The sequence below is a fragment of the Parambassis ranga genome, chromosome 2 (assembly GCF_900634625.1).
Source record: "Parambassis ranga chromosome 2, fParRan2.1, whole genome shotgun sequence".
NCBI classification, from domain to species: domain Eukaryota; kingdom Metazoa; phylum Chordata; class Actinopteri; family Ambassidae; genus Parambassis; species Parambassis ranga.
This window is the reverse complement of record NC_041023.1, coordinates 43,683,917-43,697,616: the sequence shown is the minus strand read 5'-3', so window position 1 is coordinate 43,697,616 and position 13,700 is coordinate 43,683,917. Positions and strand designations below refer to the sequence as shown.

At 47.4% G+C, this 13,700-nt stretch overlaps 1 protein-coding gene across 3 annotated transcripts in view; it reads right to left on the bottom strand.

Moving 5' to 3' along the window:
- LOC114432213 (partitioning defective 3 homolog B-like) overlaps positions 1–13,700 on the bottom strand; it is a 96,575-nt gene that overhangs the window by 52,334 nt on the left and 30,541 nt on the right. For all 3 annotated transcript variants that reach the window (XM_028400087.1, XM_028400086.1, XM_028400089.1), the window contains exons 5-12: positions 13,143–13,222; positions 10,584–10,670; positions 10,262–10,387; positions 9,255–9,718; positions 7,816–7,955; positions 7,464–7,592; positions 2,779–2,964; positions 581–742 (exon numbers count right to left, since the gene is read on the bottom strand). In XM_028400087.1, the coding sequence (XP_028255888.1) occupies positions 581–742; positions 2,779–2,964; positions 7,464–7,592; positions 7,816–7,955; positions 9,255–9,718; positions 10,262–10,387; positions 10,584–10,670; positions 13,143–13,222 (1,374 nt within the window). The remainder of the gene's footprint in view (positions 1–580; positions 743–2,778; positions 2,965–7,463; positions 7,593–7,815; positions 7,956–9,254; positions 9,719–10,261; positions 10,388–10,583; positions 10,671–13,142; positions 13,223–13,700) is intronic.

The window sequence follows — 13,700 nt, the reverse complement described above, 5'->3', positions numbered from 1 at the left end:
CGAAAAGAGTTTATATGACAGACCCACATGGACGACGTGAGGAAAAACAATGCTAATGCAAAGGATTTGGCTGTCATAAGCGGAGTATAGAGTGAATAATCTTTGAACGTATCAGGCAGCGCGGCGGACTTCATAATGCATAAGTGTTCCTGAATGTTTAATGCAGCCAAAATCATCCAACAAATCTCAAGGAATATATAAATTTTAACATGCTGCCCCAAAATCCAGTGCCCAAGAGCTTAAGTAATGGCAGGGATACAGCCTTTAAAGGCTTTTGAGGGTTTTTTTTTTTTGTTAAAAAGAGAAAATCATCTCAAAACGAGCATGACATGCGTACTCAAAGTTATTTGCACTAGGATGTGTGCTGTGATTTCTGTGAGAACATACATGTTTCCCTCCTCCTGCCCTTTCTAAGCCTGAGCCCTTCGCTGACCTGAATATGCCACTCATGTCCATTAATGTGTTTTTTTCTAAATAACACGTGACTGCTGCTATCAATCCCAACGAGCTGATATCAACCGGTGAATTGAAAAACATCTTGTTATAGCGCCCCCCCCCCCTTTTCCTATTCCAGTGATACCTGTGCGGGTAATCGGAGCACCACCAGCTGGATGGTGCCTCTGGCGTTCCCTTCTGATGACATGGACCGCCTCAGCGTCTCCATCGCTGCATGGTTGGAGCGCCCGAGCAGGGACTCGCCGTTCACCGCTATGAGCTGGTCGTTGATGTTCAACCGCCCGTCCTGTTGGAAGAAAAAGGAGGCTATGTTCGGCATGTGGAATAATGGCAGCAGTGATACAGCAGTAACAGGTTTTTCTGTTAAAATACTGTGAGAGGCCTGGTCACCAATAAAGCTGTAAAAGCAGGAATGGAATGAAGACAAAATGGGTGAGGTGTGAAATGTGTGTGAGAGAGAGTAAAGTAGAAGAAAGTAGAGGAGAAAATGGAAGAAGAAGAAGGGGGAAGGCAAGAAAATTGTAGAGTTAGCAATCTACTGAGAGCGGGAGAGCCATGATAAATACATAGAGCAGCTAATGGAATAGCCTCCGTGGGCACTAAATCACTTCTAAGTGTTTTAAATAGCAGCCTCTTGTAGAGAGAGGCAACAGAATAGTGCCCTGGAGGGAGAGAAAGATGGAAAGGGAGCAGAGGAGTGAGCAAGGAAGAGAGAGAGAGAGAGAGAGAGAGGAAGCCACACGAAAACGAATAAAGAACAATGCAGATAAAGACGCAGACTCTCCTGGGAGTGTGTGAGGAGTCATGAACGACCCATTAAGGGTCAGCGCTGCCCTTTGACCCTGCCTCATTAACAAGGCACCATCTAGACTGACCTCCAAGCTATATACAGGGATGGCACCAAGCCCACATGCACACACACACACACACATATGTTTCTGTGCCTGCATCAAATCCAAGGATGTGATGAAAAATTGATGTTTATGCCAAAGCCGGCGAGTGTCTGTGATATTCCCTATTAATTTCTTCATTCTCCGTGTAAGCAGCAGCAGCAGCACGCTACATGTAATTTTAATTTGTTGTCTTCGCAAACTCTTTGAAATAATCGTGTGACAGGATCAGGGATAAAGTCAAAGATTTTTTTTTATATAATTGAGGCCCCAGGCCTGACAGCCCCCCAAAACTCTTTAATGGAATTAGGTTAGATCTCTCTATGGCTCTTCCTCTTCTCCTCCCTTTTTTTGCCTGCTGTGTGATCGTGTGTGTGTGTCAGTCAGACTCGGGGGACGCCCGGGTTCCCTCCTCTGCACCGGCCTGGCTCACCACAGTCTCATCAGGCCCCCTTTTTAGCTGCTTTTCATTAGCATTCATCAACACTGAGGAGGAGACACACAGACATGCTTATGGATTGTGTTCCTGCTGAGCGTCTCCTCTTTTCAATCTTCACTTTCTCCATTTATTCCGCCTCTTTCTGTCTCACTATTGTCGGATACTGCTCATTTCTTCCCTCCCCTCTCACTCATCGGCTGTCTTCTTTCCTTTCTGCTGTCTGTCTCCCTTTCTTCCCGTCTTTCTTCCTCTTATGTGCTATCTTGTCCCTGCTTAGCAGCCAGCCACGGATCTTACTAGGCCATTCTGTCAGAGCGCTATCCGCATCGGCAGCTGTCAGAAAACTACTTCTGAAGGCACTTTTGGGAGCTGCTGTCTGGCCGTCCTGATCCCAGACCAGCCATTTATCTGTGGCAGCACACTCGTCTCTGCGCCTCATTCCGGTGCAGAGCAGATCGGGGAGCGGCGGCGACGAGGGGCACGAGGAGTTCTGACACGTGAGGGAGGCCAGATATTGAGGCCAAGTGGAGGAATCTCTAAAGTGCTGAGATGTTTCTTTTCTTCCTTGAGGCTCTCACAACTTGAAGTGAGTGCTGAGTGATATAGATAAGACTGCAGCGGTGCTTATATGGGGCGAGGCCACTCGGGGTCAATGGGTGTCAAAGGGTCAAGGGAAGCAAAGAGGAAGGGGATGTGGACTCGGAGAAAGGCAGGAAATGAGACAGAAAGGGGATGAGAGGGAAACAAGAAGGGAGAGTGAAGTGGGGAAAACAAAATAATGTCAATGATGCTCCTGTAAAGTGCGCAGCCAGCAGGATTCCTGGCTCGGATGATGCATGGCCTCACTCCCATCAAGGTCGCCTTATCCTGCAGATTCACATTCTACACCGGCGAAAAACACACCTGTAGCTGTCAGTAGCTCCTCACAGAACATCATCAGCCTATCACAAGCGTCCAGAAGATAACTTCCCAATATGACTTCCTCATATATACCTTGTAAGCAGCTCCTCCGTGGATGATGGACTTGATGAAGATGCCCAGGTCCTCTCCGGTCTCCCTGGACTTGTTTCCCTTCAGGCTGACCCCCAAGCCAGCCGAGCCAGATTCATTAAGGGGGATCTCGTACATCAGCTGCTCCCTGCCGTCCTCCAACACCAGGCTGCTCTCCTCCTCGCCTTTCTGAGGAGAATAAAGAAAACAATTTTAGACAGGAGACGCCTGCTCGGGCACACACCTAATACCTACTTTACATAATAACGGCTGTGTATGATAGCTGATGTCTGACGTAGGAGCACCATATCTAACCGAACGGACTGATAAGGCATGTGCCTACAGTGCACTGATTATACCTAAAAAAAAAGGTGGATTAAAGAGATGGAAGACAGCTGCAGGGAGAGAGAGAGGAGAAGAGAAAGACTGTGAGAGAAAGGAAAAGACAGGAGCATGTGTTGTATACTGAAGGAGATGAAGGTATAGAGAGGAAAAGAAGAAAGCTGCTGTAGAGAGGTTATTCCATTTGGAGATGAAAGGCGCAGACAGAGAGCGAGCCATTTCTAAAGGAAACATAATAACCTTTTCATACCTCCTCCCGGAGCACAGTGGGGGGAGGAAGGGAGAGGACGGCGGCGCAGAGGAGCATTTAAAAGTAATAACCCGTCCCTGAGGTATACCTGCTTCTTTTTTTTCATCCACACTCCCCCACTCTCACTCTTTACATTGCAACCTAATCTCTCAATCTTCGTGTACATCACCCCCCCCCCACTGCTTCTTACAGGTGGGCCTGCATCTCTCACCCACGTTAAAAAAAAAAAAATGACCAACAGCAGCTCCAACAATGAGACAGAGGTGAGAAAAAGACAACAATAAGGAACAGAAAAATGGAGAGCAAGGGGAAAAAATTCACTTCATTCTACTCATCTTCCCCTTTGGCAGAGACAGACAGAGACAACAGCCACTCCAACGCGTCAAACTGAATTTTGTAGGACTGTGCATATACGTTATTCCAGCCATATCAGCTGTCACGGCTTTAAAGATCTGAGTACCCGCAGCGGGATTGCGGGAGCCTTACATCAGGTGCCTCACTCTGTGGCTCTGAATCAGGAATCCATGTTCACATTTCCTCTAACATCGGGGGCACAGTGCTGAAGGATGTGGGAGTGAAAAGTGTGTCCTCCGGTGTAATTTGGGTAAAATTCGCTCACTCCGCTGTGATCCTACAGCTTTCCCTCCCTGTCAGCGCCACTCTGTGCTAGCTTTGTCTAGGTGCCTAATTGAAACAACAGCCTGTTAAAGCCTCCAGGCCAGGAGGGGAACTCAATTCCAAAGTGCGAGTCAGAAAATAAGCTAAACCTGAAAGGTCGTCTGCAGCAGGGAGAAGAAAATTAAGAGTAAGACACAGCAATTACGCATAAACCACAAATTAAAGTGAGATTTAAGAGTCAAAAAAGTCACATTTGGTCAAACATATCAGCCAAAAACATGTACTTCTGCAGGTTTCTTTTGCACCTGTGTTACTTTCATACGAGATCAATCAGGCTAAATGCGTCCTTCAAAAGTCACTGAATCTATTTTCTACTTCAGTCTCATTTGAGAGCTTATTTTTATCAACAAGGCATTTCAGATGGCTGTTACTTAAAGCCAGGCGCATTACAAAGACAATCTGCAGCTTCCTGCTTCAGAGACACTTGAGAAGACTCGGGTGGCACCCTGAGAGGTTTTAAATACCTCTGTGATGTAGCTACAATAACACGCAAGGTGAAGGTGGACGAATCAGAGCACAGCAGGCTCTGAAGGCTTTGAGAGACACCGGGAAGTTATTAAAATGAAGGAACTGAGCATGTTTATTTATCGTGCTGATTTACATCTATTTACACAACCAACTGAATCTCAGTGGTGGTCCGAACACAGACACGCAGTCTCACACCCTCTGATATCCCAGCTAATGCCCCCCTTCCTTGGGGGCAGATTGCGACCCCTTGGCTCCACTCTGCACCCCCCATCCCTGTCCTCCACAGTTAGCCCTCAGCAATGGCTCTTTAACAAGCTTTTATCCAGGAGAGAGACCACCCTCTTCAACACCCAAATGAGGAGACAAAAAGAAGCTTTTTCTTACCCCGGGGTGGGTGAGGGCGAGGAGAAGACGGGGGTGATACACAGCGATTACACACAGAGCCTTTTGTTGCTGTGGATTTCTAAATGGGGGGTTTCAAAGCGGGGGGGATTAGCGGTGAGAGCGACATTCAATTAAGATGAGATCTCGGCGTGCTTGACGGTGACGATGGAGCAGCCAATTAATCGCCTTAATGTCTGCCTCTTCGCAGCTTTACACCTTTACCACACAATGAAGGGAAAAGGAAAATAAAACGACTGATTAAGGGATAATTCTAAGCAGGAGGGAGACTGAGGGTACTGAATAAATAAAAGAGCCTCACAGACAGACAGACAGACAGACTGACAGAAAGGGGAGGACAACAATTATTTTCTGCCTTTTTCCTGTGAGCTGGCTTTAAGCTTGGGTCAGCCATGTGCACAATGACCCCTCCATCCTGTCCCTCTGCTGCAGACACACATATATATCATACTCTTCCTCAAAAAAAAACACACATCACAAAGCAGCCCTCTAATCTCCACCCTGAAACAAAGCGAGGCCCCGCGAAATAATGGGAGCGCCGAACGAAGGAGATGCAGAAACGCTGACAGGAATGAAACTGTGATTAGAAGTTATCACTTTTTAATTACTTAGAGAGTGAGCGCGAGTACAGGAGATGGGGAAGAAAATCACTGTCTTTTTGTGTCCTAATAATGAGGCTAATTCTCAGGCTGTATTGTTATTCTTCTGACTGAAAGGGACCAGTATGCCTCGCAGTGATGCCGGGTGCTTTCGTGAAACATCAATAGCCCCCCACCCTCTCCCATCTATTGAAACTAATCAATCAGCCATTCAGCTAGTTCCACTAAAAGTCTACTTTACCTCTACAAGGGAGATAAAAAAAGGACTGTATGAGTGCTGAAGGAGAGAAGATAGATGGATGTTGGCAGCAGAGTGGTGCAGTAACTATAAAAGCAGGACTTTCAGTCAGGTGACCTGGTTGGGTTCTAACTGCTGAATCAGCCTGCTGAAGTGTCCTGTGGCAAAAAACGGTGAACTCTGACCAGCTTCGGGGCTCCTCTCATTCGCCTCGCTGTGCCATTTATTTGTGCCGGTGTCCCAGCAGCCTCACTAGCAGCACAGAGCTGTGTGTCAGCAGTCTGACAATAAGTTCTGGTTCCACATGATAAAGTGCATGTAAACACATTTTTTATCTAAGCAGGTGGATATATGGATAGATAGACGCTCTCAGTTGAACAAAAAGGGCAAATTAGACAGTGATAGATGCAATACGCTGATATTGCAGATTAATTATCTGTAGCTGCGACAGTGAGCTTGGTCAAGGAGAACCCGTAATTGTGATTCAGCCAATTAATCTCAGCAGTGACTCAATGTGAAATAGTTACAAATATAAAGGCAATTATGACAAGATGTTACAGCCTATAAAACATTAATAAATAAAGATGTCGTACACACAAAACATGCCCGTGCGCCAGAAGACGGCTATGTCTCCTCCGTTAGTCCGGTACAGTGCTCATTTGGCTGCTTATAATGATCTGCAGCGGTGTGTGTTCAAATAATTCAGTGACGCAGACCCTCTAGGCTGCCTGTGTGCATGTGTGTGTGTGTGGTTTTTGTGTATCTGTAAGTATGCCAAAGTGTGTGCTTAGGGGACATCAAAACGTCTTTGAGGTGGAGGACTGTGCTGGAGATAAGGACCAGATCTCACGGGGCCACCCAACAACTTCACCAGAGCGACAGGAGTGAAGGCTCTCTCTCTCTCTCTCTCTCTCTCTAACACACAAACACAAGATGTTACAAGAGGCTCTTCAAAGTGCACTTGTTATGCCAAGACTGCTGGGCCATTAATGAGGGCAAACTATTTTCAGAAGCAGAAAGTTAGCTGTTTAAAGATGTGTGGTGTGTTGGTCTGTGCACGTGCATGTGTAAGAGTTATCAAGGACTAGGAGTTTGTGTGTGTGTGTGCATCCACTCTAGGTGTGAATATGCATCAGTCACTACAAAGCCCCACGTGTCTTTCTCAGAGAGCTTTGAAGTAATGGAAAGGGAATAATCAGAATAACCGCAGAGGACAGAAGGGAGAGAACAGACAGAGAGAGGCGAAAACGTCGTTTACACACAGTGTGTGTGACTTTCATGTGACCACCTGGCTGTGTGTGTATGTGTGTTTGAAAAGTGTGTGTTTATTGATATAACGTCCCCTGACACTGGCTTCTGACCCCATCCGCTGCTACAGGTAAACGGTCACTTAACACCCACAGTGTGCCAACAAGCGTGGACCAAGCTCACACATTTCCTGGGGGGAGGTGGGGGTCTGTATGTGTGTGTGTGGGGCTTCCTCTGGCGTCACTGTGTCAACAAACCAGATGGGGACAGGAAGGCCGGAGCGTGCTCTGGGTGTGTTTGTGCATGGTGCAAAAAGGAAAATGACACAATGTTGACAGAGAGGAGGCAGCAGTGATGAAGACTCGGGACGGATGTGAGACAGGAGGATGAGAGGACGCTGTGTGAGGGGTATAGGGAGCTGTTTGAGGACATAGAAGCTGTGGTTTTTGTGTGAACACTTTACCAGCTCCCGAGGCAGGAAGATGTCCTCCTGGCGTGCCACAACCACACACACGCTTTCACCCTGCTTGGTGCTGCGCAGCATGGCCACGAGTTCCTCCTGGCTACGGCCTGTCATGTCTACTCCATTTACCTACAGACACAGGAGCACATTAAAGCTATCCACTGGCAGTGCTGCACACTGAAAGACATGAATGAAGTAGGACTTTTTAGAGCAACTGTTCACAACAAATGTTGGTTTTTGAAGCTGGTGGCTTTGAGACATGCAGTTGCATTATTTACCCAGCAGGAGGTCTGTATAGCTGCTAAAGATTCCCATGTTCACTGTGAGACACCCAGGTTGAGGTCTGTCTTACCTCCAGGATCCGATCTCCTGGCTGCAGGCGACCGTCTTTCACTGCTGCACCGCGCGGGAGGATATTCTTCACTAAGATTGGACCTGGCCCATTGACAGAGGAGTCCCTGGTTACCACGGTGAAGCCCAGGCCCTCTGTGCCTGCAGGGGGAAAAAAAAACTGTCTGTGTCATGGTGTACATAAGAGACATCAACACCCCCTAAATAGAAAGCTAATTATCAGTTCATTTAAATGGATTTTTCCTCACGTTTCTCTCTCCTGTCCTGCTATACCCCGTCTGTAGTTTTAGCATCATCCTCCACATTAACTACTGTTTAAGTGTTTTCCTCTGGGGGTTAGTTGCCTGGCTCAGCCTCTCAGGCTCCTCTCCTTGCCGGATTAGAGAGACTCTGCGTTTAATTTCACGTGTGAGCAGGCTGAACGGTGGTTGATGAAGGGAGGTGGAGGGAGAAGATGGAGGGAAGAGTGAAGGAGAAAGAGAGAAGAAGAACCTGAGAGATATTATTCCCTTCTCTAGCGTCTTTCCCTGGGGATGTGATGTGATTTCCACAAAGATTGTCCTTGTGCCTGTGAGTCTACGTTTTCTTTTCTGTGGGTATTCACAAGTGTGTGTGAGTTTTTGAGGCCACACACACACACACACACACACGTATGAGCCATCAACCCCCAGAGCCTCCACTTCTCCCTTTTTCACGGCCTCACAAGCCCCAAGCCATGAGTGAAATGTGCCTCGCTCTGTGTATGCCTGTGTGTGTGTGTGTGTGTGTGTGTGTGCGCCAGGCAGAGCAAAGCCGGCGTAGCATACTAAAGGCGGTGAACGATGCTATCTGGTCTCCAAGCTAAGCCTCTGCCTGCCCTACATTAGCGCACCTAAACCTCGCCGCCTGTCAATCACAGAGAGAAAGAGCCTGTTGCCAAGGGAGAAGGTGTTAGAAACCCCATAATATCTTCTGCTCTGATCTTGCATCAGGTGAAAAGGATAGAGGGAGACAGGAGTGGAAAAAAAAATCAAACAAAAGAAGGATGGGTGAAAAAGGAGTAGAAAATGGGCGGGATGAAAAGCTGCTGGGAAAAGAAAGAAACTAACAATAAAAGCGAATAGGGCTTTGAGCTGGAGCTGAGGAGTGTGGAGCCCAATTTCTTCTGTCCTTTCATCTGGGTGTCTTGCTTTTCACTGGATACCTGTAGCAAGCATGTGTGTGTAGCCCAATTACAGCTATCCTTTCAATGCCCCATAACACTACAGGTTGCTAGAACAGAGCCTATTCACAGTCTTAAGAACCTATTCCCATGTTATCAACACACCAGCACTCCAGAGATAAGGGGTCTGGATACAGTCTGGGTGAGAAATCCAACTCGTTTGGATGGTTTCCCATCATGCATTGTGGCCTGTCTCTGTGGAGAAATGACATATTTAAACAGAAATTAGTTGTATTTACCTTTCTTCAGGTCAATTTTTATCCTCTTGCCTCCCTTCTTGCTGGTGAGGGTAGCCAGGCCGGGCAGCACAGGACCCTTGCTGGCCAGTGGGCTCTGGCTGCGGGTCCTGGGTGTCGGGGAGGAGCTGGCGTCTCTGCCTTGAGGTGTAGGAGAAAACCTTTCCAAAGAGCCTCGTCTAGCATGGAGCTCTATTGATGCCATGTTCTCCGCAGCCGGCTCTGGTGTCCTGGCACGCGTGTCTGGTTGCCTCACTTCCGAGTTGGAGTTCAGCTTAGGTTGTGGCTGGGAGTCAATTTTAGCACGGGCCATCATCGGGCTCTTTGTTTTGGCAGTGGACTCTTTGCTGTCGCCGGTAAACAGCTGACCTATCAGGCTCTTCTCGTAGCGCGGTTTGTTGGCCGCAGGGAGGACCTCAAGTCGCACTAAGGGGGAGGTCATGGCTTGGCGGAACACTTCCTGTGACCTGTGAGAGTAAAGAAAACATTGTGGACATCTCTCCGAGAGCAGAACAACATCATCACTAAGGCTGCAAACCGGACCGCAATCTGAGAGCTGGGCTGGCGAGTGAGGCTTGTGCATGGTTAATGGAGCTGTATTTCAGTTTGGATCGAGAACAGAGCGACTCCTCCAGCTGGTTTGGGACACTGTGGTCCCTATCAGATGGGGAGACTATACAGCAGGCTCCTATTGCAGCTTTAACAGACTACTATCAGCACAACCTTCACACAAAGCAGACAGCGGGATACAAGCTAAATGGACCTATTCAGCTGCACCTTTAGGAAAAAAGGGAGGACAAGAGTTTGTAGTGTGTGCACGGGAAGAAATTAGGATGAGAAAGAGAAAAAAAAAATACACTCTTGTGGGAGTAGATGTGGTGGCGAGATAGGACAGAATAGAAATGGGAGGGATTTGTCTGGCTGATAAAGGAAGCCCCACTGAGTGACAGGTGGGGTATCAGGGTAAATGTGCTCAGAAGCTTGAACACAGACGCACAGCTTTGACTCACTGTGCAAAGGTCTTGTCCTGGAGAGGCCTGTCGTTGATTTTAACGATGCATTCATCCTCCTGGAAGATATTCTCCCTCTTGGACCGACTGTTTTCCTCAATGCCTTTAATGTGGAGGCCCAGAGTTCTTGCAACACACACACACAGTGTAAAGTCAATATGAATTCACAGGGGTAAACACATATGATTGCATGCCAACAACTTCTGCATGTTTATAAGTCAACAAAGCCATCTGTGTGTCCTTATGGATGTCGCATTGATTACAAGTGGATGTAGACAGAGGAAAGAGTGTATTTGTGTGCAGTCTATGTGTGTGTGCTTACCGTCCACTGAGAGAGGAGCAGTATGGGACCACATGAATTCCCAGAGGCCCCTTGTCTCCTGGGAACTCAACTGTCCTCGTCAGAGCTCTGTCAACAAAACCCACAGTACACAGTGTAGTAAAGAAAATCCTAAATGCACAACTGCACACACAGACACACACTCTCTGAACCCTTTCTATGTGCAAGCTCTACTAAATCATTTGCATTTGCCTCCCGGCTACACAGATAGGGATACAAATTAGCTTACAGGTAGTCCTGCCAAACATCAGACTGATGTGTGTGTGTGTGAGTGTGTGTGTGTCGCTGGGGCGCAGGTGGCTACTTCACCTCTTATCTACCTGCTTCTCAACTACCCAATCTAGCCGGTGGACAAAAGAAGAGAGCAGGAGATAAAAGAAAGAGACAGATAGAGGAGCAGATAGAGATGAAACAGAATGAGCTTCTCTAATAATCTCTGCAGAGCCCTGAACTGTGGCTTTTAGCTTCAGATAAACAAGGACAATACCACTAAAGATAAACAGGAAGAGGGCTGCTTTTGATATTGGTTAGTAAAGGAGGGGGCCGGTGGTGGGGCGTACCTGCATGATGGCAGAAGAACATAGAAGACATGAGTCTCTGTAGGTTTAATGACACGAATGGATTGAAAGAAAACAATAGCAGTGCTGTAATAAATGTGTAGAGGGAAATGTTTAAGAAGTCTTAAATCTTAAATCTTGAATTTGTAAGCCTGCATCATTAGAAGGGAAACGACTCTCCTGTCCTTGTTTCACTGAAGATTATTCCCTTGCCCCTGTCCGGGGCAGAGTGCAGACTCGACCAAGGTGGGCAACTCCACGTTTTTCTCTTACTTCTAAGCAGAGGAAAAAGGGCAGGGAGGAGGATTTCACCTTGGTACAAAGGCGGGGGCAGATGCAAGGGTGGAGTCCCAAGAACGCGAAGGTGGTCTTAGGTGAGTTAAAAACCAAGAACAGCACTTAAGTTCAAGGTTTATGCGCTTCATACACACACAGGCCTGAGGACTAGCTGGGATCATTACAACAGCCTCCTCTGTCACTGTCACCCTGCTCTTGTTAACCTCTGCCAGGGTTGCACACATACTGTACACACACACACACACACACACATCCAATTTGCATTCTTATTGCTACCTCTCGTGCATACTCACAAACACCATCAGTCACATTCCTCGAAATTGAAAAATCACAGATACACACATGCATCACATTTACATCTATTAAAGAACACAGTTACATCTAAATTACACGTGTGCACGTACGCACGGCTCACTCAGTGCTGCTAAAGCATCAGGCCAGAACAGAACACACAGTATAATACAGAGGTATGTGCATTCACAGTGTGCTGTCTGTGTGCAGACACAGCTTCATCCCATTTACATTCATCACAAAAAAAAACAAACGGCAGCACAAACAAGCTCATCAGAGGCAACCGTAACTTGTTAGCGCCGCACGCTAATATGCAGAATAGCTCCGCTCACCCATTTTAGCATCCCACTGACACAAACACAAACAAACACAGTCATTCCACTGGGGGGGAGAGAGAGAGAGAGAGAGGAAGGCGAGGGACAGTGGGACGGATGAAAAGAGCAACGAGGAGTGAGACAGATGGAGCTTCCACTCTTGGGTTGACTTCCTCTACATCAACGGAGGCCGAGTGCCTAACAAACCTGCGGCCGGGACTCCTGAAAATGTGCCCTCGTCGTGGTTTCATCAACTGCCAACCATCTGTTACCATGGCAAACTATCTGTGAGAGCCATGCCTCCATTGTATCACAGCGCTGTCAAGACACCACTGTACTGTAAAAACGCTGAAGAATCACCATCTGTCACTCCGACCGAGGTGGAGCACCCGTGAGTTTGTAAAGACCAATTTTCTTTCAGCTTTTTGTACTGGATGTTGTAAAGTTATCAGTAATCTTGTCACAGGTTCGCTGGGTGAGACAGGTGATGGAGGGTTCAATCGTTGCCGTGGTTACCCCGTGAATGACAGCCAAGAAAAAAAATGAAAGATGAAGATGCGACTCCCGGTCAAGCCAGAGAGGTCTGTGAGCGATGGGGTCCAGAGGTTGCCATGGTGAGACGTCTGTGTACGCACGCACACGCACGCACGCCGAGCAAATCTAGCTTTAGTGCTAACAGTATTAGCGACGTTCCCCAGCTTTGCACCGCTCTCCACAACCGTAGCATCATCCTCCACCTGCATGCGCGGAACTCTCAGCATCGTCTTCTGCACGCTCACACCCTGAAGTTCACACCGAGGACGCACAAAATGCAGTCTGTAGTAGAGCTTCTGCAAAGTTTCCCTTGGAGTGATGTAGCATGCTAATTTGCTATTCTGTTTCTATTGTCTCTACCTCTTTAAATCATATGTATACAATGTGCCTTGTTGTTCTAGCCCAAACACACACACACACAGACTGTTAATCCACCCCGTGTCGTGCTGTCAAACAAAGAGTATTAATCCTCATCTCCATCTTTATCTCTATACAATGACCTGTCCGTTGTTCTAAGGACAAACTCCACTCCACACCTGCACACTTACCTGACGTTAACCTGGCTCATCTTGGCAGGTTGGTTGCCCGTGTGTCGGTCCAAGACGTCTCTCAGTACATGGTTTACTTCCTGCCAAAACAAAACAAACATGCACATTAGCTGCAGTGACAAATGAACAGCTTCCTACCTTTGAGAGCACTAAACAAACACTCGTCGATGCATAGGAAGAGGCCGCCAATTAGCAAAGCAATCTAACGCCGCCATCAATCACCTTAGCAGATAGTGAAGAGAGGATGACCGCCGAACGCTGAGCTCCTTCCTCACGCTGCTGTCCTTCCTCCACTCTATGTATATTTCTATCCATCTACCTCTCCCTCCCCCCTCCCTCCATCCATCCCTGCCCTGTGTCAGGCTATTTTTAAGTCCGTAAAATCAACAACCCTAGGGCTAACAAATAAAAAAAAAGGAAGACAGAGAGAAAGAGATGTGGGAAGCGAGAGAGAAAGCGACAGCGTCAAACTGTTGCGAGGCGCTCAAACAGTCTCAAGAGGTGGGACAGAGAAATTGCCCCAAATCACTAAAGACAAGAAGGGTGCAATTAGGTCCT